Raw genomic sequence first — 26,247 nt, forward strand, 5'->3', positions numbered from 1 at the left:
AAAATGGTTTCTCCAGACTACCAACCAGAAAAATGTAAATGGTCACTACACAGTTTTATAAAAATCTATGGTTCTGATGGTTAGTATTTTTTTTTTTTTTTTGAGATTAATGTCTTATACCGTGGAGTAAAAAATATTCAGTAGAATGCCCCTTTTATTTTGGCCTGCCATAAGACATATTAATGATTTTATGTTTTTCTCATATGGGTTAACATTACCTAGTTATAAACTTTAATTATTAATCCATATTAAAGATATGTTGATAATAGTGTACATAATAATTGTTAATAAACATTTGCCTTTTATGATGAATGGTTCTACAGATGTATTTGAAAAGGCTATAAAAAAATTACAAATTGCAGAAAACTATAGTGATGTAAATACTGATACTGATATAAATAATGCCAAAAGTCAACGTCTCATAAGGGCCAAAAAAATGTATGATTCTGGCTCCAGCACTAATCTCAGTCACAACTACATCATCCAGTAACAGTGTCATCTTCAAAGCGATTAAAGTATCCAGATCCTCCTAAACCTATCGGTACATTTATTTATTTAATTAATTTATATTGTATTTATCAATCAATAATAATATTACTAATAACTATGCTAAAATATGTTGTTATATTTGCATTAGTTGCATTGGAAATTGTTTAGGTAACTTCTAAATTCTATTCAACTATTAACATTTTAATTCTATACCTATTCTAATGTTTCAGCATCATCAAGTACATTTAAACTGAAAACTTCTAACCAAAATATGGAATGTAATATATATTTAAATTAATTAATTAATAATATTTTTATATATTCTAATTAATATAGAAAATATATAATTATATGTTAAAGTTTAGTATTAGACTTGCAAGTTTTGAATACTTACATGGCCCAAGAATCAAATTTGTATTACAAAAATACATCTATTCCAACTCAACATGCAAAAAAAAGAAAGTTTGCCCGTGCTCAAACCAATTGTAAACATTTTAATGAATTTTATGCTCACTTGGTTTATTTTATTAAATTAACTACTTAAATTTTAAATTATAGTGTCATGTTCAAAATCTAATAATTCAAAAATGTATAATCCATGCAATGACTCTGAAACTCCAACATTTGACAATCTTGCTACATTGACTCAATGTATGAGGACAAAATGTAAATAATCACAACTTTCATTTTATTTATCTAATATAATAATACCTTTTATGTATTTCAAATAATTAGTATTATACAATAAATACATTTCATTTTAGCACCAGATATGTTTTGCAACCAAGATTTTTTCAACATCAGTAATATTTCTAATTCAAGTGAACTCGACAAAAGTAATTTTTTATTTTAATTGCTATTTGTATTATAGTATTATAATAAGATAATAATTAAATAATTTATGTATCTTTGTTCTAGATTTAACCAATGAGAATTTAGATGACTGCTTACTTTCCAATTTAAGTATGGAATTAACTAAAATTGATTCACTATTTCCAACACAATCCATACAGATTTCTAATCAGCGTTCCACTATAAAAAGTAATTTATTGTAGCTATTGTGACAGAATTGTTTTAATAATTGTAATGATATAAAATGTATAGTAAAATTAAGGCTTTTTCAAGTAAACATTGACCCACAGTTTTAGTACAGTGGATTCCGTCTAATGTGGAATACTAGTATATTTTTATATAGTACCTACATCTATTATTATTATGTATTTAATCAAAAATTTGTTTGTAGGTTCAGATGTAATGAGTCATGCAGAAAATGATAACTTTGACTTTGATAATATAATATTAGACAATAATAAAACAATTTTATCAAAAAACAAATGCCATGAATTGGTTGAGACTAGAAGTCAATGTAAACGTATGTTTAAAATATATTACAACAATAATAACACTAGCACAATATTTAATATTTTAGATTCTGAACGGAGTGATGAGTGTATTGATTTTACAATGAAGTGTGTTTTTATTTTTTTTTATTTTTGTGTCTGTGTACACCATAAGTACTCGAAATAATGCTTGGATTTTTAAAGTCAGGGGTATTTTCTGGTAGCAAATTTAATATTCTTGGTGCATTATAGAGGTCAAAAACAGAAAAACAATTTTCGACAAAATCGATATGTTTATTTTACTGTAACTCAAAATATAATGTAATAACGCAAAAATAAAAGAAAAGAAATTATAATAATAAAAATAAAATTCTAGAATAAGTAATAATTTAACTAAAATATTTAAGTTAATATAACTGTTATATAACTAAGGCTCCTGCCAATAGTTATATATTACTAGATATAAATATTAAAATTGCGCTATTACCTTCCTCCTAATCGTCGGAGGGTTCTCGAGGTCGTGATTCGAGAACGATCAAGTACACCGTAGTAATAAAATGTTAATTATTAAATTATAAAAATTTAATAAATACAATATAATATATGAAATTATATAAATATATGAATATAGATGCGCATGCACCTTACCTTATTCGCAGCTGTCTTTGATATGCAGTTGACGTAATAAAATAAATAAAGGTTTTTTTATTAAACACTCAGATTAAAGAAAAACAACACTGTTAAATTTCGATTTTTAAAAAAGAAACGGTCCAGCTGTCGCTCGCAATGTCTGGTGTTGAAAAGTTTTTAGGTGCTCCTGCACTCTTGAAGTTATTTTAGTTTTGGGTGGTGCTCATGCACTCGAGAGTGGTGCTCATGCACTGTAGAGTGGTGCTCATGCACTGATGGAAGGAGACGACGTAGTCCAGCCAGCCAGGGTTGTAGGTGGCTCCCCCAAAGGCCTCTGCGTTTCCAAAGACTTAGCATTGTCTTTGGCAACAGAGATCCTCATTGGACCATCCCCTGCTCTGGTGGCACACGAAATAGCTCACACGTGTTGTGCCAGATAGTCACAACTACGTATAAGTTCCCATGTGATTAAATAATACAAATCGTTCCTTTCATCAGTGGACAATGGTGTTTTTTTTGTTGGATTTTAACTGTTATCTGCGTGCGACAACTTGACTGTTATTTATTTTATTGAGTATTTAAACAACATACAATCATGATGTGTGAGCATATCATTACAATAATAACAATAAATACTTGAAATTTTCAGCAAATGTGGTTCTTATAATAGTTAAAAAAAAAAAAACCATAAATCGCATCAAAATTATTCTAGACTGATAAATCATCTCAGTTTAGAATCGTTTTGCGTGTACAATGATACCTATCATTGCATTCAAATTTAACCAGTCCGAGTTCCACTCCACCTCTTAATGTACAGCAGAGCGAGTTTCCGGTTTTTTTTTTTATATTAACTGAATTATTATGAAAATTAACTGCATAGGACATTTGTTATTTGTATACTTTTCTTTTTAAACCTAAGAATATAATAGTTGGCTATATTTTTATTTTTGTAAATTATTGGGTTTTGGTTTTATCTTTATTATTATCTTTTTTACATTTAGTTGGTTCTAGATTTATTGTTCCACTGGAGGAATTTTTTTAAGGTTCTATTTTTACTAAGGTGCTCAATTTCCAACAATTATATTATTATAATATATTATTTTTATGAATATATTTTTTTAAACCATGTTTTCAGATGATTTGTCTGTTCTCGAAGATTTAGCTGAAGTAAAGGTAAAAGTTTAAAAACTTTTGATGAATCAAAACACCATTCTAAACAAGTTGGATAAATTACCAACAAATGATCGTTCAGTTGATAACTGCCTGCCCAATATTACATCAATACAAATTGATGAATTTGAAATACACTTCAATGAATATCTTCCTTTAAAAGAATTAACACAATTCAATCATATTAATGAGATTTTAAACAATAAGGCATATTACAGTCTTATGGTAAATAATATTTTGTATGTACATTGTACATATTATGGTGTTCATGCACAATAATATGTTCATTCAATATTATTAACTAAGATTTAATCAATGTTCAGAAAAAGAAACTATCAATGTATGGTGGTTCAAGCATCAATGTTGTTACCCGTCATATTCTTATAAGACTTTTAAGCAACGAAATATCAACATCTATTACATTTACTGGTAATAAAGGGAAAAAAACAGGGTTTGCATGTTAACATTTATTAATCTATCTACGATATTACCAACTCTATTGCATTAAAATAATTATATTTTATATACTATTTGTATGTATATATATGCATTTTTTACTGTTGCTCATTACAACAATGTTTGATCAACAAATTCTTTTGTTGAATATATAGTACTTATAGCAAATTCAAATGATATGTAGGTACCTATATTTTATATCAATCTTTTTTTATTTTGTTTACATTTCAGAAGTCGTCAGAGTATTTTATGAATCAGCCACTGAAAATCATGTTAAGCCTGTTATTCAAAGTTGGTTTAAACATGCACCTGATCGCTTATTAACTACTACACAGCTAAAAAAAAACAAAGTATCCACCGCCAACATTGATTCAAATACTTAATTCAACTCTCTTATCTATTTATACTGGTATAATAAAAACTGATCAATTCAATTATTTATTAATTTGTTTTATATTTTATTAATTTATTGATTCAAAACTTTCCTTTCAATTCTGTTAGTGCATACAAATTAATTAATAATTGATTATACTTAATTACACTTGAATGCAGATTGGAACATATTATTGTGAGTAATTTCAAAATTGGTTCCATGTTTAGATACCTATACTAATTAAAATTAGTTAATCAAATCAGCTGTACCTATATAGTTAAATTATGTATTATCTTATATAACATATAATATACAGGGTGTTCTGGAAGGATTTACCCATTGCGATACCTCATTAAATAATGGACATATCATAATTCTGTTTTTTTTTTTTTAAAAGACTCACAGGGACAAGGGCTTCAAGTATTTCATATATTTTAAATTAAATTAAATTAATGTTTTGGTAAAAAAAATTTAAATAATACATTTTTATTCGTTTATTTAAAAAAAATAGAGATCTCTATAGATCGATAGCCATTTTGTAGATTTTATTTCTTTGAAAATTTTCACGCCTCAACCTTATGATGTTTAATAATTTTTTTAGTCTAGGTGAAATGGCAAAAAACGGGACACTGTATACCTATATACAAAGCCGTATCTGAGGGGGTCCGAAATTTCTTTAATAGTTAACAAATGTTTAAAATAACTATTTATTTATAGTACCGACTACATAAATATGACAGGTTTGACTACCCCCGAAAAAAAATCCTGAATACGGCCTTGTATAAATATATATAGGTATATATTATTTCGATGTGTTATAAAGAAAAAATATGAGTGATGGGAAGGGGGACGAATCCCCTTCGCCGCCCCTTCCCCTCACAAATACGCCCTTGCGTCATGCTTTAAGTGGTCGAGTTTTGTCACTATAGATATATTTCGTATCAGTTAGGTTGGCGTAGGTAGTGGTTAGGTTAGGTCCAATTTAGTTGTAGGTAGATGTTTCTAATCACGGCTCCACTGCTATGAATAACATGTGTTTCCATAAGGAATGCACGGCTGCCCTTAATTTTTTGCATTTTTTTCGATAATATCTTTTTTTATCCGCCGTCATATCGCGTTATGGGACCTATTTTGGAAGCCTACTGGCCCGATAATGGAATAGTTCCTATTCAAGTCATTTCCAGAAGTCCTCGGGAGGCGGACATTCGTAATTACAATCAATAGCCCGTGGACGTCCCATTTACAGCCTAAGATTCAAAATGGCACAGCCCAGGAAGTTCCTGTTGTTCCTGAAAGGACATACTTAATATGTCCTTAGAACTTCCTTGTGTTGTTAGGGTTGGTCAATGGTCATAAAAAAATATGATAATTGGAGACATGCGTTAGAGTATTTTAAAAATCACTCAAATCTCGAATATCACAAAAAATGTGTGTTGGATGCAGATAGATTTTTAAACATGGTGAAAAATCCTACTTTATCGATTGATAAACTGATATTCTAATTGATGTAATTATCCTAAAAATTAATTTTACTAAAATTGTGACATTTTTCAGTTATAAAATTATATTGTTTGTATTCATTCTATCTCTTGTTATTCCTTGTTTCAAAGTAAGATGAAAGAAATAAGCTTTATTATATGAGTTTTTAAAATTTTAAACCCCCCCCCCCCCCCCCCAAAAAAAAAAAAAAAAAAAAAATTATTGAAAATACGCCAATGTGTACAATTAAAAAAAATATATAATATAAAATAATATCGGAATTCAACTAACGATAATAATTGATCACTTACGATAGCATACACGACATTTATATGATATCGGCGATTTACTCTCTTTTTCTACTATATTTAATTGTATACTGTATACTGAATAATAATTTCCTACTTTGAAATTACAGTTTTTTCCGTTTTATATATACATATATATATGTTCTATATTATTATAGGTACCCGCTATTACACCTTTGTAATCTCGTAATGTTATAAACTTGGTATATCCTAATTATCTAATGTATTATGTACCTATCAGTTATATTTTCTCTATTTTACTACCTATTTAGTTGTATTTTGTGCTATCGTCTGTCAGTCAGCCATTTACTCTCTACCGTTTTTGTATCTGCGAGCTACAATCAGTGGTCAACATACGGAATCAACATTAATTTTGAATTTATAAATATCAGAAGGGTAATTAAATTTAATATTAGATGTTAATGATACATTTTAATATTTTAATATTTAAACATTAAAATTATAGATGAATGAAGAGCTGAAAATTATCAAATCAAACAAAAAAAAACGAAAAACTATGCCACAATGGTTATACGTACGTTATTCATCACAAGCTAAAATCTTGTCTTTGATAGCGATGCTCGAAGTACGGATCATAAAACTGCGGGGCGATCTTAAAAACTGATCTCGAAAAAGAAAACCCAATAATTGTTGTTGAACATATACACGCAATGGATAGCCAAGAAGTAAATGTTACGATATGTGTGGCAGAAATGAAGGTTAGTCATTAATAAAGTTCATAGGTAGATTTTTTTCATAAAAATAAGTGTACTGCATTATTTCGATAATTAATAATTATAATTAATAATTTAATATATGGATAAAATGGGATACCTATCGATAACGAAAACATTTTAATATTTTATTATATTGTGGTTGTGGCTATAATATGATTATAACTTAAATTCTATAAGTAACACATTTTATTATACTTATATTAAAGGCGAAAGCGGCTACAAGTAGAGTAAATCCTTTACAATTGTACGCAGAAGGAATTGCACAGTTCGATGACAATGTAAGAGCACGTTTGCCTTCTGAAGATACTATAAAACGTACTCTTCGTAATCAACGGTCTAATAAATATCCAAAATGTCCTACGTCACTGAATGAATTTATAATCGAAGGTATTTAAATTAAATAAATAAATATTATATTATTGCAGTAATATATTATATATATATATACATATTTTTGTCTTTATTTAAGTATGTAGTAAGATATAATTAATTTATAAGCAATATTCTGAATAATAATAATAAGCATTAAGCATATTATATTTATTTATTTATTTTAATTTTACTTTACCATGGGAAGTCATGAACGCATTATTATCATTAACATTAAATGGCACATTTTTTGACTTTGATGAACCTACATCTGAAGTTGATTCTACAACAAAATAATACAAAATATTTTTATTATTTTGTTTTTTGCTTTACTATAGTAAAAATTAAATTTTAAGTATAATAATACTCACCTTTATTCAACATTTTACTACTTTCTTCTAAAACTAAGGTTCTTGTCACATTTGCCAATTGTACTTTTTCATTAGTTTCATTACTAACACTAGAAATATTCCATTTTCTTCCAGGTGAATTAAACAGACTTTGATTATTAAGTTCAAATTCAGTTTGTTTTTTTTCATTTAATGCGTCGACTTTCTAGATCTGTGTGTTAGGTGAGAATGATACAACACTTGTTTCGGGTTGAATAATACTTCTTTCTGAAGATGAATCATCATCGCTTACTTTTAAATTTGTACATAACAATTATTAAAATTTCAAACATAAACTAAAATTAAATGCTTTTATTTAAAATTTAATTTTATCATGAAAACATATATTTTAGTTTTTTATAATATTAGTTATAATTATTTCAAGTACTGTTAATTATACCTTTATAGTTTAAGCATTTAATTTCCCAGTTTGGGTCATTATCAGAATCATCCTGTTCATCACTTATTGACCTATCATGAACGTTAACAGCCAATGATTCAAGAAGAGTATTTTCTTTGTCTACTTCTAAGAGTCTATCATCACCATTTTTGCTTGAAAATATTGCACTACTATTTGATTGTATCATTGTAGAATCTGAACAAATATTTAAAAAATATAAAATAAAATATTTAATTTAACAAAACAATAAAGTTGAAGATAAATCAGTAATATAAATAACCTTTTAGTTTTTTAGCATTATAATAGATGTAGAATATTAAAATAGATTGTATTCAAATCAAAATTCAATAAAAAAAATCGGTAAGTATTTTAATAACTAACTTCTATAAAATAGAACAGACATCTTTGTACAGAGGAGGGACATTGTTTTTAGTGTTTTTTAATCCACCAGAGCTTAATTTTTTATTTTTTATTATGACTTCATCTTCTGTAGATAAATCAGAGTTAAAAGCTGCCCTCGGTAGTTTGGCTTGGGCTTCAGCTAATGTTGCTATAATACAAATAAAGTTAATTAAAAATAATATCATACTTTATAGGTGTAAGGAAATAGTTACCATAGTTTTTAGTTCCTAATATGCGTGCTGGATAATATATAAAATCCATCTTATTTGGCATACTTCGGTTTTTAATTAATATTTTTACATTTTTTGTTGATTTTGGCTAAGCAAAAAATCCTTTTTTGACCCAATTATCAGGCACTGCTTCTATACTATCGTCTTTATAGAATAGAACGACTTCCCTTCGAGCCATCTATAAACCAAAAATTAACTTAAAGAGGAAATGGAAGAACAATATCATTGTATTAATTAATGTTTAAATATTTAAAATGACTAAAATGTTAAATTATTTTGTATTTTTGATTTTAAAATAAAATATATCCATCACAAAAGTAAAATAAAATAACATTTACTATTATAAAATTATATACCTTATGACACAATTTGTTCTCTAGTATGCATTATTGACATAGCAAACATTTTTTTATTATGATTAAAAATCATCATTTTACTTTTTATATCTGTGATACTCCAATAATTTAAAGTGTCTGATAAATTGTTCACATAGTACATATCTAGCATAATTGAATTTATTGGTTCAATGAAAAACGGCTTTGAATAACAAAACTTTCTTCCAATTATTATAACATTATTGTTATTCATTTCTATAATATTAACACATTTAACAACTTCTCCATTTTTTGTTAAAATAAAACTATCAGATTCTTTTTGTTTTTTAATAACAATATGTATATTAATAAAAAATAAACTGTGAAACTGAACTCCAAATATATTATCCATAAGTGGCCCATTTGAATGAGGTCTTTTAAGAATAGGGTTTTCATATAATTGTATACTTTTAAAAGTATTAATTTTGATTGAGTTTATTTCAGAATATCTTTTGATGACCTGTTCCAATGGCTTTTCAGGTTTTCTTATAAAAGATTTTAGTTCTTTCATATAATTTTCAAAAATGAATGCACTACATTGATCAAGTGGTCCGAATTGATCATAATCGTCACATAGCGATGTAATAAAGTATGAACATTATGTGATACAAGGTATTCACCATATAAATTTTGAAATTGTTTGACAAAGTAATCCAGTAGATGTCTTGCATAATTAACCAGTGATTTTTGATCAGGACTAAGTAGTATAATCATAGCAATACTTAAGGACATAAAATGAGAATAACATTCATCATTTAATTTACCTTTTAATACAACTGGTCCTGAATATAATAAAAAAAAATCTTAGCTCCACAGCTTTCCAACGTCCAACTTCAAAAAGACTTCTACTCTTTCTAACAAAATCAATTGGAACATCAGTATTTAATGCCAATAACGATTTAGACAGATCTTTAATATCTTTCGAAGGTAACCGGATTTTCAAGGGCCCAGATTTCCAAAGCAACAATAACTTTTTCATAACCCCCAAACAAACTAAATGCATATAGTCCAGGGGGAATGATTTTACTAAATCAAAATTATTCAGTTGAGTTAATGCTGATGGAGATTCCGATGTATTATAATCGTCATCTACAATATTTATATATGAATGATGATCCCTTAATGTATATGTTTTGTTAGAGTATGGAAAACAAACTCTATTTTTTTGATAATCACCGTCAGTGAAGCAACGGGTACATGAATGAAATCCTGAATGGGTTTTAACACGTAAAACAAATGCTCTTGCAGGCGAATCACAACAAATGAAACTTATAGATATTTATATAGTAATATTATTTATGCTAATTCCATTTTTTATTAGATCATCAGCTTCTGTAACAAATTCTGAAAGAAATTCATTGCTGTCTTCTGGTTTACTTTGGCCATAATAAATCCCTAATGGAAATACTTTTTTGGTTGAAAATTCTGAAATAATATATGCCAATATTGGCCAAAATTGATTTCCACTGCTTTTACTTAATGGTAAACCATCAATTCCAACAGCTATTTTCAGCTTTGTTGAATTTTGTGGAGCATTTTTTTTTATACCAAAGGCCAAACCAAAATGATGATAAATACCGGGTTTCAGCATTTTAATAGGTTTTAAGATTTGACTTGGGGTGCATAAAACAGTTCTTGCAGCAAGGGGAAGGCTTTGGAAACATTCATGTTTTTTTAATCCAGATAGAAGTCCACTGAGTGCATTGTGAGAAATTTTATATTGAATAGCCCAAGAAGCAATAAAGTCTTTATTTTTTTCTGATTCAGATTGATCAACGTTTTTAGTCAAGTTAGGATGTGCAAATATTGGTGAAGACAAATAATTTGATACAACTGGCTCTATTTCTGTTCTTAAAACTAATTCATCATTATTTTGAAAAGATTGACAAGGTAATGGTTCTTTGGTTATCAAATTATCATCAGTGGTAATCAACTCTATACGAGGATTAATTTCAGGAATGTTGAATGTTGCAAGATCATTCCTGATTTTTCGTCTTTTAGTTCGTTGACTTTTTATCATTATATAAATATTGATAGCTAAAATATTAATAATAATTTTAATTTTTACTATGAAACATGAAAGAATCTAATGTGTTGTATAAGTAATCAAATATAAATTTTTATTTTAAGATGATGTCAGTGCGCTGTTTGCTTTCTCACCCTGACCCACTTGCAGTTTTAGAAAAAATCCATTTACATAGAATCATTTCTTTTTGTTTTTGAGTAATCTTAAGAGTAAAATTGTCTATTAAAAAAATTATAGAGGATAATATTTTTAAGGGTATTACCTATATAGGTACTTATCGATTTTATGTTTTTATTATTATTTGGCTTTATAAAAATACAAATTGTAAATGTAATTGATGTTTGAATTGTTTTGAGAAAATATTTAGACAAATCTATAAGTCATAATTTCAAAAATATTATTGCCCATCATTTTTAACTGATTTTACTCTTTGATTACTTAAAACAAAAAAAAATGATTCTATATAAATGTGTTTTGTCTGTTCCACGGGGGCCAGAACAAGAAAACAAACAGTTCACTGACAATTGAATCTGATGATATGCCTATAGGTAACTATACTTGTTATTGTTTTATAAATATATATGATTAAACATTATAGGTATGTAAATAATAACTTATGTAAATAAATGGAATCCTTTTAAATTAAATTAATTAATTTTTTTTCTTAAATATGCAATATTTTCTGTAAAAATTATTATCATTAGGTTTTTGTTCTATACCTATAATATAATATATTTATATGTACATTATTATCAAAAATAATATACCTAGTACCTACCTTAATTAATAAATAATTAAAATACTAACAAATATTTAAGTTAATACCTTATTTAGGTTATCTAATTAATTATAATAACAAAATAGATATTATTGTATACTTAGTACTTACATTATAAGCAACAGACGTAAAATAAATCTCCTATTCAGTATAGTTAATATTTGATTAGCAGACAAATATCTAATAAAAATCATAAAAAAGAATATTATTAGTTGGTTCCAAAATTATAATATAATTATATACATATGGAATGTTTATATAGGTTGACAAATGTTATAGGTAACAGAATCATATTTTGTACTACCGATGGAAAAAAACGAATTGAAACAAATTTAATTTTAAATTTCAGGTGGCAGATAAAACATTATTCAAGTTCATCCACGTTGTTTTTAATACATTTTGCAGAATTGTGTAACGCCATATTATACTTTTATATATTATTTTATTTTATTTGATTCGGATTCACAAATTGCAATAGGTAGGTACTAAATAAGTACCTAATTCGGATAAATATTTTACACAATTTATATTGTTATAAAAAAATGGTATTGCCCATACAAATGTATATAATCATATAAACTGTATGGACATGTTACATATTGTATAAAAATGCTTGTATTTGCTGTAAAATACATACCTCCCTATAGGACATAAGTAGCTGGGATTGGGCGAATAAAATATAATACTCGAAATATTTATAGTACTTTTTACTTACCAAGTACCTATGCTTTTTTGAAATTGTAGCTTAATGTTTGCAGTGTGATTTATGTTCAATGTTCGTAATACTTAAATCTTGAACGCAAAATTATAACACTGAATTGTCTGAATACCCGATAACAATGGATGGCGATTGAAAATTCACTTACACTGCGTAACCAAAGCGGCAAAGCCTAACCATGACAGACTGTACTAGTTACTAGTGTTCTAGGATCTAGGACTAACGCGCTCGTAGCCGAAAATCGAAGTATGCCGATTATCGATGATAATAGTACTTAATACGTCTTATTAGTTATTATATAATAATATGGTTTAAATGCACTTTACCACCCCCCTCACAATTTTCGATTTTTTTTTATTGGAACATACTTATATTAACTATTTAAGAACGATGGTGCAATCAGAATTTGTCGGTCGGACTTAGTTTCGAAGTTATGGGCTTTGGAAGTTAGCAATTTTATGTTTTTTACGCATGAGCGCAACGTTGCGTTTATCACTCATACTTATTTTACTTTATCTGGCCATCGAGTCCGGCGACCGGAGCCGGGGGTCCCTTGAGTTTAAAGACATGAGTCATTTGTGTTAAATCAGTTTCAAATTACTTGTTAGGTCACTCACCTCTTGAGGGTGCTCTTCCCCCCCGCGACCCCGAAATTTTAAAAATGAATAGCTATAATTTAAAAAAAATGACAATCTCTAATTTATACTTAGTTCATTACAGCCTTAAAGTATAATTAATACAATAAAAATGAAAATAAAATATATAATTTTAAAAATAACAATATTAGGACAAATACAATTTAATAACACGTTATTGATACATATTCGATATGCATTAATTAGAGTTTGACTACTATTATATTTATTAATTACATTTTGTAATTTTTCGCGTTTTTTTTTTTTTTGGTTTTCAAATTTTTGTATCTTAAGGGCTCATTTATATTTTACTCTATTTAGTGTAATATACATTTCTATTTGAATATCTTTTTTTATAAACATAAAAATATTTGTATGAAATTGTACAAAAGCAAGAGTAAGTGAGAATGAATTAACTTGCATAAGTTAATGGTTAAAGTTGCCTTTTATGATGATTGAGCCTATATTTCAGGTGGATATTAATTTAAAATTTGAAATTATCTTCAAGCACTTTTTGCGCTGTGACATGGCCATCGTGACCATCGTGTTGACTCCACTGATTTATACGGATTCGATGGGTTCTAGCAAACCTATGCCGGATTTAGTGATAAGTAATAATCGTTAGTTGTCGTACCCTACATTGCAATAGTTATTTGATAACGTGTTGATATTTTATAAATACTATATGTTTTGGACAAAAATAAAATGTCTGTGATGTAATTGAAAAAGTTTAGTATATTTTACAAACGGAGTAAAGTATAAGTTATACCTTTTTAATATAGATAAAAATTTGGACGTTGTTAACAAAAAATGGTAATTTGGGTGCACTTTACACATACCCTATTATTTATATATGATAATCTAGCTATATATCAAGTAGGTAGGTACGTACTTATAAAATATATTTATTTTTTTAATATTATATGATTAAATATATTCCGACATTCATACAAATTTTAAATCGTTAGTTTTCCGAATGTTGATAATATTATGTTGGTAAAACATAAAAATCATAATTTTCTTTAAACTTTTTAAAAATAACATTATCAGAAAGGCAAGTAGATGTTTAATTAATAATATTACATGTATAAAATTAGTGTAATTTTATAATTATTATGTTTTACTAATTTTGAATTCAAAATATTTTCAGAACCTTATTATGAAATTAAATACCCAATGTTATGGTAATAACATTTTCTTAAAGTAATCAAATCATTGATGATATAATAATTATCATGGAATGTTCTTAAAATAATGATCTAAGCTTACGTTTAAAATATTTCAAGATAAGTTAAAATATAACTTTATCAAAACATCAAACTTATGAAATTGTTGTCTGGTATATAAATAGATCAAAATTATCGTATATAAAGAACGCTGCTTAATTAGGATAGGCCTTAACCTAACCTTTGTTTAACAATCTCAGATTTTTCCTATTTTGTTTTGTTTTTCTGTACGCTTATGGAACTATCAGAAATTTATTTTTGATACCTCAAAGTACCACAAAGAAATGTTAAATTACAACATTGTGCCTACTAATCGTGCCTATATGTGTCGTTAATATTTTTAGATAACTAGATATAATAAAACATTGTATTAGTTATATTACATTTTAAAGCTTTATGACCGAACGAATAATTTTTTATTGACATTTTTAGAAAAAAAAAATCAAGGTTACTAAACAATTTTTCATTTCTTTTTGTTTTCCCGATTGTTTTAAAAAATACTGAGAATATTCAATTTTGACCTCTCAAATTTCAAACTAAATCCAATTTGCTTCCAAAAACCCCTATCGAGGTTTATGATTAGAGCATTTTTTCTACTAGAAAAGTTGTGAAGTTAAAGTTGTACAAACATTTTCAAATACTTCACCTAAACGTCTACAATTATTAGAATGGACAAAATAAAAATGAAATAGTAATTAATTTTCAAGCCCCCCCCCCCCCCCCCCGCATTGAAAAATCCTGCGTACGCCACTGTTATTACCTTTTTGTTATTTTAAAATCCAGTAAACATTCAATGTAAACAAAAATAAACTTCAAATAATGCTCACAAAAATTAATTTAAATTTTCACTTGACTATTTTTGGTGTTGTGGGTAGAGAATTTTATAGGGAAACTATTGTATTGAATTTACAAATCTTAGTTACAATTTTACAAATAGAAATTTTTTTTATGAATTTTAGATTCTGAACGAATTGAAGAATATATTGATTTTACAATGATGTGTGTTTTTTTTTTGTTTTTTTTTGTTTTTGTGTCTGTGTACAGCATAACTAGTCGAAATAATGCTTCGATTTCAAAGTTTGGGTGTGGTTTCCGATGTAAAAGTGAAGATCCTTGGTGCATTATACAGGTTAAAAGTAAACATTTTTCAAAAAAATCGATTTTTTTGAGTTATTTATAGACCACTGAAATTTTCGACTTTTTTGAGAATTTTATTTTGAAGTGTCGGTAAAAAGATTTTGGACGACCAAAAAGACTTGAAAATTTAATACAAGGTTCCTTATGAGTTGTTCTTATTGTAGCTAAAAAAAATTAAAAATCGTAAGTCACGATTTTTTTTAATAAGCGTTTATAGTTCAAAATTTTACGAATGTAAACCTCGAATGTACCTATCAAAATTATCGTATATAAAGAACGCTGTTTAATTAGGATAGGCCTTAACCTAACCTTTGTTTAACAATCTCAGATTTTCCCTATTTTGTTTTGTTTTTCTGTACGCTTATGGAACTATCAGAAATTTATTTTTGATTCCTTAAAGTACCACAAAGAAATGTTAAATTACAACATTGAAGTTTTTTTTTCTGTAATAACATACATTGCTTTTACGACACCTCCTATTTGTGCACTCAAAGTGGACTTAAATATTTACTATATTCTCTACAATAGAGTAGTAATTTAATTTATCACTGTTTTGACTATAATTTACATACTATCATTTATTGACAAGTTTTTTGTTTATAGTTTTATAATAATATGTACTAAAAAACTAAATTTCACTGAGATGAAAATTAAATTATTTTTTAGCAACACTTAAAAATTGAACTATCGTAAAAACCAACGTACAAACATAGATAATGTTCTTATAACCATCAAGTTACATAATAGGTCGATTCACTGTAATTTTAAACTAAAGAAGCTACAAGTGTTCTGCTGAGCGTAAATTTGCTATATTACGCACTGGTAAGACGGAGACAGCAAAATACCACTGTTTACTGTTACAGTGTTACGTACTGTCACAAATATTTTAATACAATAATATAGTACATTATTGCAATTGTGTTACACGGCGTTCAGTGTATGCAATACTGATTCACCCTTCGACCATATAAGCTTATATGGTCGAAGGATACACCCGATCGACTAATATTATACCATTGATAATATTATCTATGATTACTACAATAATAATAAAATTAAAATATATGATATGTTAAGTCGTTATCTACATATATTTCGGCTGAAATAAGTGCAATTACACCTTATCGAGTCCGTTAAAGCTAAAAGGAACACATGATTTCTGATTTCTGATCGCTGATAATATTAATAACATTCCATATATTGCAGGTGTGTTTCCATTGAATTTTAAACGGTTATAAGTAACTTTTTTAAAGAAAAATGATATAGCTTTTATCTTGAATTCAATACCTAGTTCAATCAATTATTGTATCCAATTTTGAACAAAATATCCATATAGTTTCTTAATATGTTTGGCCATTAATTACAGTCGTGGGGTGCAGATTTATCTAATTTAGTCATGGCGGAATTGCATACAACAGTATGACGTATATATTATGTATATTTATACAACAGTATATTTTTAAAATCCCGTTTGTATATAGGAACTTTTAGAACCAAAACTATCATTTTCAACTATTCAACTGAAAATACTCTTCAAAAGTCTATTAGTGTTGATAATGAAAAATGTTAAATACAAATCTGGGCGATTGTTGAAAAATTTAGTTTTATAAACGATAAAGCATATATCTTTTAAAGATTGTATGTACTCAAACGTATTATCTATATAGTGTAAATGTACTCGAAATAAATGTTTCAATCTTGTTCTGTAGGTGATGACTAAATGAAAATTATGAAAATTCTTACCGTGAAATTAAAATTGAAGTTTCAAAAAAATTAAAGGCCACCCAACGAGAGATCAATATAATCCTACAATATTTAAGTCGAACAAAAGTTACCACATTACGATGTAATCTTATCGGAATCAGTTGACTATATTATAGTTTTCAATAGTCCTTGGTAAAAATTAAAACAACTTAATAATAAACATAATGATTATTTTATATTATATATAAAATTATCCATGACAACAAAATACTAAATTGTTATTAAATAATTTATGGCAAAAACAAATTATTACTAAATCAGTTCTTTAAAAACGTTTTATAATCTACAATCACCAGTTTTTGAAGATACCTAAATATGATTAATAAAGCAATTATTAGTTGTATGTGGAAAATATTTGCATTACGCTTGAAAACAGAAGATTTTGCGGTAAACAAATTATAAATATATCGAATATGTTCACATGTAATATTTATAAGCACTGTGATAATGCAATAATTATTATAATTTACAGATGGCGACTAGAGAAAGAATCGTTATATTAAAGTCATCTGAAGGCACACGGGTACATAAAATCAAAGAATCATTCTACATAAGTAATCGAGACGAAATGAATCCATGATTGATACATTATAACTTATAAGTATTATTAAAAGTTATATATTATATAAGATTTAGCGCTCAGAATTGATTTTCGTATATGAAACGATTTATCATTAAATTAAAATTCAACAGATCCATTTCAGTGATTCCAGAACTCAAAGTTCACTCGACATCTATATAGTACCTATCACATATTATAGTCCAATTTATTAAATACATCATATCTCTCAGTATAATACACATTGTCTTTTATTTTCTTTCATAATAATCCGGAGATCCTCAGCAAAGTCCGCCAACCAAGGGCCATATACTTTAGCCAAATCATAATTTATGATTTTATTAACTGTTACCAGAGTGCAATGCAAGGAAGCGTATACGGGTTGCACCCCAATTGTATAGCGGATGATTCTTTTATCATTGAACACTCATTATTTCAAAAAGTATCAATGTTTTTGAAAATATTTTTTTACAGAGTTTCATGTTAAAAAAACAACGTTTTTTATTAAAAAATTATACGGGGGTAACCCCATACCACTCCACTCTGCCAATCTAAACTTTAAATACTTATAACTCAAAGGGTGAAATAATTTAACACAATAGATATCAATGTTAAATATATTTATATACCAAGCCTTTTCTACTAGCTATAGCCATGTTTATATCATAATACAAACGTTGAATTTTGAAAGTATTTTATGAATATTTAATGTTTTACGAATAATTATTTTTTTAAATAAATTATGATCTGTATAATATTATTATGAAAAAAAAAAGATTTGAAAAACATTAATTAGTTATAAAAAAATTTCAAATGCAACGTTCGTATTATGATATAAACACTACCTATAGCTAGTAGAAAAGGCTTGGTATATGAACATATTTAACTTTTATGAATTCGAAATGTATGACATTTTATACTTAAATATCGTAAGTTCTGAGTCCAAGGGCGCCCATAGTACAATTCTCAAGGGGGGGACAACATTTTAATTTTTCAATCTATTTATAAAAAGGAATGACCATGAGGTAGGAAGGGGTTTACAATTTTACATTATATCCAGCGCGACGGTAGTGGCGCGAAGCTAAGTAAAAAAAAAGTGAAGCGGTTAAAGTCGAGTGAGCAGTTCTGCCGCCACTAAGGAGAGTTGCTGCTATACCAGATGAAGCTACTGCTAATGCAACTTTACCTGAGGTTCTAATTTGAGCCAACAACAAATTAATTAGGAATGTTTTTCCTGTACCACCCGGAGCATCTAAAAAAAAAACTCTTCCTTGATGATTCATTACGCTTTCTGTAATAACATTAAAAGCATATTTTTGATCATTTACTAATTTTGGTAAATTGATTTCTACAAATTCTTGTAATCGGTTATTATAGTAAGAACGCAAAATTGAGAATTCAAAAGGATCAGATGCATTTTCATTTCGAACAGGTGAGTTCATTCCAAATTCAGTTAAATATTTTTCAGACAGAAAAACAACTTTATCTTCTATTTCAATCAAACCTTTATTAAATATTTCATCAGAAAAAGTAAATTGCAAGTCATTTAATCGAGTGCGCTCTGTAAGAAGAATATCTTCACAAAAATCATTTCTGAACTGTTCCCACAAAGATTGAGGTTCAGACGGTTGGCAGAAAACTATGATTATTGCGAATAATTCTCTTAATTTTGAAGGACTTTCTGAAAGAGTTGCCTCCGCTAGAGTATTTTTCCATTGCTCGTCATTTTCTAAAAGCCCAAGAGCAAAACAGGAAGCTTTAAAAGTCGCGTGAATGACTCCATCAAAGGCCTTCAAGCTTTCAAATGAAGTAGGACCTTGTACATAATTTAGTAACAATCTTAAATGGAAGCACTCACTTTGATTTGGGTGAATCGTGTAAATTCTACCAATGGCAGTGTCCATTTTTATTCCTGGCCAACCTGGAACATCTTTTCCCCGTCTTCTCTTTAACCAGCCTCTGCTATTATCCCAGGTGTAATAAGAAAGAACTTCATGATAGAACAGTGTTTTCGCAAAATCATCATGTGAACACAGTTCAAAAAATGCAGTTAGTGTCATTTTTCTTGGATTTTCAATAACTTGATGAAGATTATTATCATTAAAGAAAACACGCTGTCCATTTTCTAGATGAACAGCCAAGTGCTGAACTGTCGGATCTCTATCATGGATTTCAAAATTGAAAATTCTCCAAAACGCTTCAGAAGTACATATGTATCGACCATTCAAAAAATTTGTAATCTCATCGTTTTCACGATTAACAGAAAAAGTAGCTCTATCTGATCCTTTATTAATATATTTACATATGTAAACCTAACCGTATGACAGTATTCTACGTTAATATGCGCATTAAAGCACCTAGATAGCACTGGACAATACGGTACAACCCAACGGTTGTCAACCACGATTTCTGTTTTACCACGAACTTTTAATATTGCAGTATAACCTCCATCATCTGGTGATCTCCGTCGGTAAGTCGGATAACCATCATCTCCAGTTTGAGTATCCTTGACCAATTTGTGAGGGTATTTCTTACTACATTTTCCAATATTCATACATGGCGATCTAATATTTAACTCGCCGCATGGGCCATGAATCATATTCTTGCAAACTATTTCATAAAGTATAGGATCTCTGTCTTTGTTTGGTATCTCGGCAGAAATAATTTTATCAATTTAATCTGGCTGAATTTTCGTTTGTAACCACAAAAGAATGTGGCAGGGTGGCAAACCTCGTTTTTGCCATTCAACACTGTAAACATAACAATTTACATCTCCGAAAATATATTTATTTTTTAATACATGCATAAACTTTTTTAGTTTGAGATGAAAAACTCTAGAGATTATATCGTGTCTATCAAACGACTTTTGATCTTGAAATAATTCATTTTTTATTTCCGGCCATTCCGGGTTGCATGTAAAAGTAATAAATAAATCTGGACGGCCAAATTTACGAACATAAGTCATGGCATCCTGATTTTTTTCATGCATGTAACGTGGGGAGCCAGTAAAAGAGGAAGGAAGAATTACTTGTTGCCCAACGTTATTAGCATTAATATTTGCATCATTGTTAACAGCATCTCGGAGGTGAACATAATCATCCGCACGTAGTTGTTTTTGATGGTTACGAATAAAGTGTAGTCTTTCAGAAATCAATTTTGCCATCATATCTACGGCGAATTGGCTGAATAATGTTTTGTAATAATGTAGATGATTTAGACTTGTTTCTCTAACCATAAACCTATAAGAATAAAATTGCATGCAGGATACAGTTTTGGTTCGATTTTGGTTATTTTCCTGTAATTTATTAATGTGATAACCGTCTTCGCCTCTAGTATACATCAATGGATATTGCAGTGCATCATAAGATTTATTCAATTCGGAAACTCGACTCAATTGTCCACTCCGACCGTGCAGAACTATATCTCTGGGACCTTTATCTTCATTAACTAATAATACAGCTACTTCATCGATGGTAGGTACATTATATTGACCTCTGTGTTCATCTTGAATAATTAACTTAAAGTTTACTCATCAAAAGACCTCGACTCCAGATTAGATCTAAAGCTCTGTATGAGGTGATTATTTTCACGCAAAACTGTTTGCAATGATTCAATGAGACCTCTTTTCATATTTGGAATCATATTTGTTCGAATAGATATTTGATCCGACTCTGACATAAAATATATTTGTAAAAATTTAGCATTATTTCCAATTTCGGGTAATAAACTACCTATTAAATGATGCACTTGACCCTGAATTTTAAAAGAGGGCATGAAGTTCCCTTCACTTATTTCGTTTGCTCCAAACGATGTCATTTGAAACAGAGTGTTATACCGTCTAGAATTATCAAAGAAATGTTTTGATAGAGGGTAAGAATTGTCAATTAAACTTTTAATTAGGTCTGGAAGATCCTCAAATTGGTGTAAAACAACTTTACCGTCAGCGCAGCAAAGTCCATGGGTTTCATCTTTCCATTTTTTTGCATGGCACTTAGGACATAATATAGTCATTCGTCCAATTTGAAGCGCTTTAATATTTAAATAATCAATCTCGGATTGATAATTAAACGCTGATTTCATACTCAAAGCGTTACGTTGCTCCTGAGCACGTGTTTGAGAACGTTCTGGTGTGTTATTTTGTTGCCTTCTGTTATACATTCGAGATGCATTGGAAGTTCTTCTGCTAATGCGTGCTCTTTGCGCTCTCGGCATGATAATGAATTGGCCACTTACTCAAAATTTGGGTAAGAAAAAAAGGTAAAAAAACTAAGTACAAATTATGCCAGTGACTGATGTTCTCTTAGATTGTTTACTATAATGTAATATTACAAAAACTTTAGCCACAGCAACGCGTGGCCGACCCGGCTAGTAATATTATAATATACAAACATGCCCGATAAACCAATAGCAACCACTATATAATACACTGCTTATTATTATTTTAATCTGCAACAATAAACTAAATTTTTTATAATTTAGTTTGTTTTTTTCTAGACAGATGGCGCCACTGTTGTATTTTTGACATACAGATTTCCTACATTTCGGGTGGATTTTCATAAAATATTCTTTCATAATAACCTTGTCCTATCAGTAACCAATAGTAACTATATGTCATACGATAAGTTTACCATATGTTTCCATTTTATATAAGAACAACTCATCCTCTTTGGATCTGCAACCTATAGAACCGTAACAACTAAAAATATTTAGTATATTTTTTGGCCGAAAGAGGGCGCCACTACTTTGATTCTGTTTTTGATTTTGTATGAACTTTATACTTTTTTTTTATTGACAAAAGTGTTACTATAACCTTCAGCGGAGTGTCGGGTTTCAGCCAAAAAAAATTTCAACCAAATCGGTTCAGTAGTTTTCTCGGTTAGCGCGGTCTAAGAAAAACCCTTACAATTTTATATAATAGTATAGATAGATAAAAGAAGTTTAAATCGTTTTCTGCCTAATTTTAAACCAAATTTCAAAAGTCAAAATGTAAATTCAATAAAATTACAATTAATATGTTTTGGACCCCCCCCCCCAAAAAAAAAAAAATTTCTAGATACGGCCTTGCTATTCCATATACATTTTCGTCGCGGTCGTACACTGGGCAGCGGTTGCGACTCGCGGACTTGCGGTTCCCGTCGTTGCCCGCGTCTTTGCTTATCGTATTCGTAATTTCTGTTATCGACATTCATCATGAAAAAATAAAAAATTTTTAATTAAAATTATTTTGTCATGACATTCATATTTTTGGCGACGTTCGATGTAGATGCGTATAGCCGCCGCCGTGCCGGTAGAAAAACTACGTTTTATTTGTCATCTCATTTTATTTGTTGTAATTTTAGTAGGCCATACTACCAGCTATACTACTATATTATTTATTTATATTATAATTTGTGATTCTTTATTTCTAAAATGGTTTCTAAAACATATAAACAGAAGTTACGAAAAAGGAGAAATTATTGAGAAAAAAAAAGACAAATACATTGTGTATGGATGAATGTTTAATTAAGATAATAAATAAATGGCTACGATGTAATTACACTGCAATACATTTTGAACGATGGCCTCGAGGGGGTAAAAATGTACATATTATAATAATGGAAAAAAAATTGAATATGATTAAAAAAAAAATTGAATATGATTTAAAAAAAAATTAGAGTGTATTAAATAAACAAACATAATAATAAAATAAATTAATAAAAACATAAAAAATTACATATTACATGCCAGTACATAAAAATATGTTATAAAAAAACTACTGATATCCCAACAAAAACACTTCGTCGACTCCGTGTAAAAAATTGCTAAGTAAAAAAAAACTAGTCATCTATAAGATTTAAACATTATAAAGCTGTGATATCAAGAATAAATGCTAAGTAAATCAAATTTTAAATTAATTGATTCTATATTTCTATCTCAATCATTTATTTACTTGGCTAGAATTTATATATTTCGACAAATAAACATGTCTATTCATAACTGGACTATTTAAAAAATATCCATGACAAATTGACAAATGATACTAAATTTGTTTTAGAAAAAAGTCTTAGTTATTAATTTATAAAGAAAATAAATTCTAGCCAAGTAAATAAATGATTGAGATAGAAATATAGAATCAATTAATTTAAAATGTAATTTACTTAGCATTTATTCTTGATATCACAGCTTTATAATGTTTAAGTCTTATAGATGACTAGTTTTTTTTTACTTAGCAATTTTTTACACGGAGTCGACGAAGTGTTTTTGTTGGGATATATCAAACTGGAAGATTAGAAAATAATTATTATTTATCCAATTAACCATAAAATTAATTTATTGAAATTTTTATTTAATTAATAATATAAATTGGACACTTAAAACATTAATTATATTTGTTAAAATATTAATTTACCAATAAAAATTGTAAATTTCTTTATATTATATACATGATAATTTATTTAAAAAAATAATTATTTGTAAAACATTAAATATTCATAAAAAACTTTCAAAATTCAACGTTCGTATTATGATATAAATCGTTTCATATACGAAAATCGATTGTAAGCGGTGATGGCGTATATATTATATAACTTTTAATAATACTTATTATATTTTATTCATATTCTTCAAAATAGCAATAATAAACATTTATTATAAAAAAGTAGGTAGGTAAACGACGACGTGTGGAACGTGTAGTATTTGGATTATTACCTTTTATGGTTTGTTTCTTTAGACATGCACATTTTTTGATTGTTTCCATAAATATGTGGAGATTCCCGCTAATCCGACTGATTTATGCATATTTATGTATCTTAAATAACGTACAAAAACTGCTGATTGTAGATTATATACTAATATAGTAATATATCACAGCAGTCTACCGAGACGTTTTTTAAGTAACTAATAATAATAATAATAATAATTAGTTTTTGCCATAAATTATTTAATAAACAGTTTATAATATTTTGTTGTCATTGTTAATTGTTTTTTTCATAATATTATTTGAATAATTCTAGTCAAATGTTATAATTTTCTGAACATTGATAGTTGATACCTGGATGTTAGAACATTTTTAAATATAGTTAGAAACATTTATGATTTTAGATTTGAATGTGGTTTGTTTGTATGTAATATTATAATACAATATCTTATAATATTTAGGTGAAATACCTGCAAACCAATTTTTTTTCAGCATAATAAATTTATTCGTAATTTTTTCAGGATTACATACACTACGAAACTTAATGGCTTTTGGTACAAACATTGAGAGTTTTTTGTCACGAAAATTGATCTTATAGTACACACTTAAATTCCTGAACACACCTTTTAATTTATTAATCCAGTACATAAAATTAGTGATTTCACTATGTGGATGTAACATATGCCTAGTAAGTTTTGAAAATACCAATTAACTACTATGCAAAAACTTGGACATTAGTATGCAATACTATATATTGAAGTTTTGTTATTAGGTAGAATACAGTCATAGGTAGTATTTTGTTGCACTAAGACTAAGCACACGGTTGTTCATAGCTGGAATTAAATAATTTCATATAAATGTTATGAACGAAAAAGGAAGAAAAATAGTAAATATCGTAAATAAACATACTTGTAGAATACTTCCAGAGCGTCAATGCATACATTCATTTTGGCTTCTTGTTGTCGGAGGATTCGATATAAGTTCATGCTGAAATTTTGTGTATGGAATAAGTTAATTTACCATAGCCACCAGATCCTTCAACTTTTTAATTTCCGGCGGCATATCAGCCTAAAATTAAAGAATGCGAGTTTAAAATTATAATATTGTCACAGTGAAATAACATAGTCTATCTGAACGCCCCTCTATTGTTGTTGGTGGTATATCCGTATCTTGTCGAGGATCGCATAAACTAAGAAAGTTAATTGATATTGGAACAGACATCGAGAGTTTTTTGTCACGATAATTTATCTTATTGTGCACAATTAATTCCTTGATCACACCTTTTAATTGTGGAGGTACTATCGAACATCGAATTGTATTACGTAATTCATAAACCGACGGAAAACTAAATTTCATATTACTATTAATTGAAAAAAAAAAATATATTAATCAACAAATCGTACGAAAACTTTAAAAGATTTACACCCAAGCAAGTACATTGAAATCTCTCTGCTGTCGATGATCATTACTCATTAGTAGAGCTTATATCACTTGGATTCATATTTAATGGAAACATAACATTTTGTATATCTTTTGAACCCATTAACATCGTAATGGTGGAACAATGATTAAAATCAATAAG

General features: G+C 28.0%; 1 protein-coding gene and 3 pseudogenes across 1 annotated transcript; 1 reads left to right on the forward strand and 3 right to left on the reverse strand.

Annotated features, from left to right (window-relative positions):
- The first annotated feature begins 3 nt into the window (after positions 1–3).
- LOC149059823 (uncharacterized) lies at positions 4–4,468 on the forward strand (annotated as a pseudogene).
- Positions 4,469–7,530: 3,062 nt separating this feature from the next.
- LOC149059824 (uncharacterized) lies at positions 7,531–8,950 on the reverse strand (annotated as a pseudogene).
- A 179-nt stretch (positions 8,951–9,129) lies between these two features.
- Positions 9,130–11,166, reverse strand: LOC149059825 (uncharacterized; annotated as a pseudogene).
- Positions 11,167–19,026: 7,860 nt separating this feature from the next.
- LOC149059826 (uncharacterized) lies at positions 19,027–22,201 on the reverse strand. The gene is made up of 6 exons (XM_089226319.1): positions 22,072–22,201; positions 21,580–21,660; positions 21,051–21,493; positions 20,376–20,639; positions 19,494–20,301; positions 19,027–19,175 (listed from the first exon to the last, which is right to left on the reverse strand). Exons 1-6 carry the CDS (start codon positions 22,199–22,201, stop codon positions 19,027–19,029), a joined length of 1,875 nt encoding a protein of 624 aa, XP_089082445.1.
- Positions 22,202–26,247: the final 4,046 nt, after the last annotated feature.

Source organism: Diuraphis noxia, unplaced genomic scaffold (genome assembly GCF_037042655.1).
Source record: "Diuraphis noxia isolate RWA-SAM2 unplaced genomic scaffold, SU_Dnox_SAM2 contig0001, whole genome shotgun sequence".
Classification (NCBI taxonomy): Eukaryota; Metazoa; Arthropoda; class Insecta; order Hemiptera; family Aphididae; genus Diuraphis; species Diuraphis noxia.

Coding starts and splice junctions, on each gene's coding strand:
- LOC149059826 (XM_089226319.1), bottom strand. CDS start 22,201: ATGCCGAGAGCGCAAAGAGCACGCATTAGCAGAAGAACTTCCAATGCA. Junction 21,494..21,579: donor ATCATTGCAAACAGTTTTGC/GTGAAAATAATC, acceptor TAATTATTCAAG/ATGAACACAGAGGTCAATAT. Junction 19,176..19,493: donor TGATGAAATATTTAATAAAG/GTTTGATTGAAA, acceptor TTAGAACCTCAG/GTAAAGTTGCATTAGCAGTA.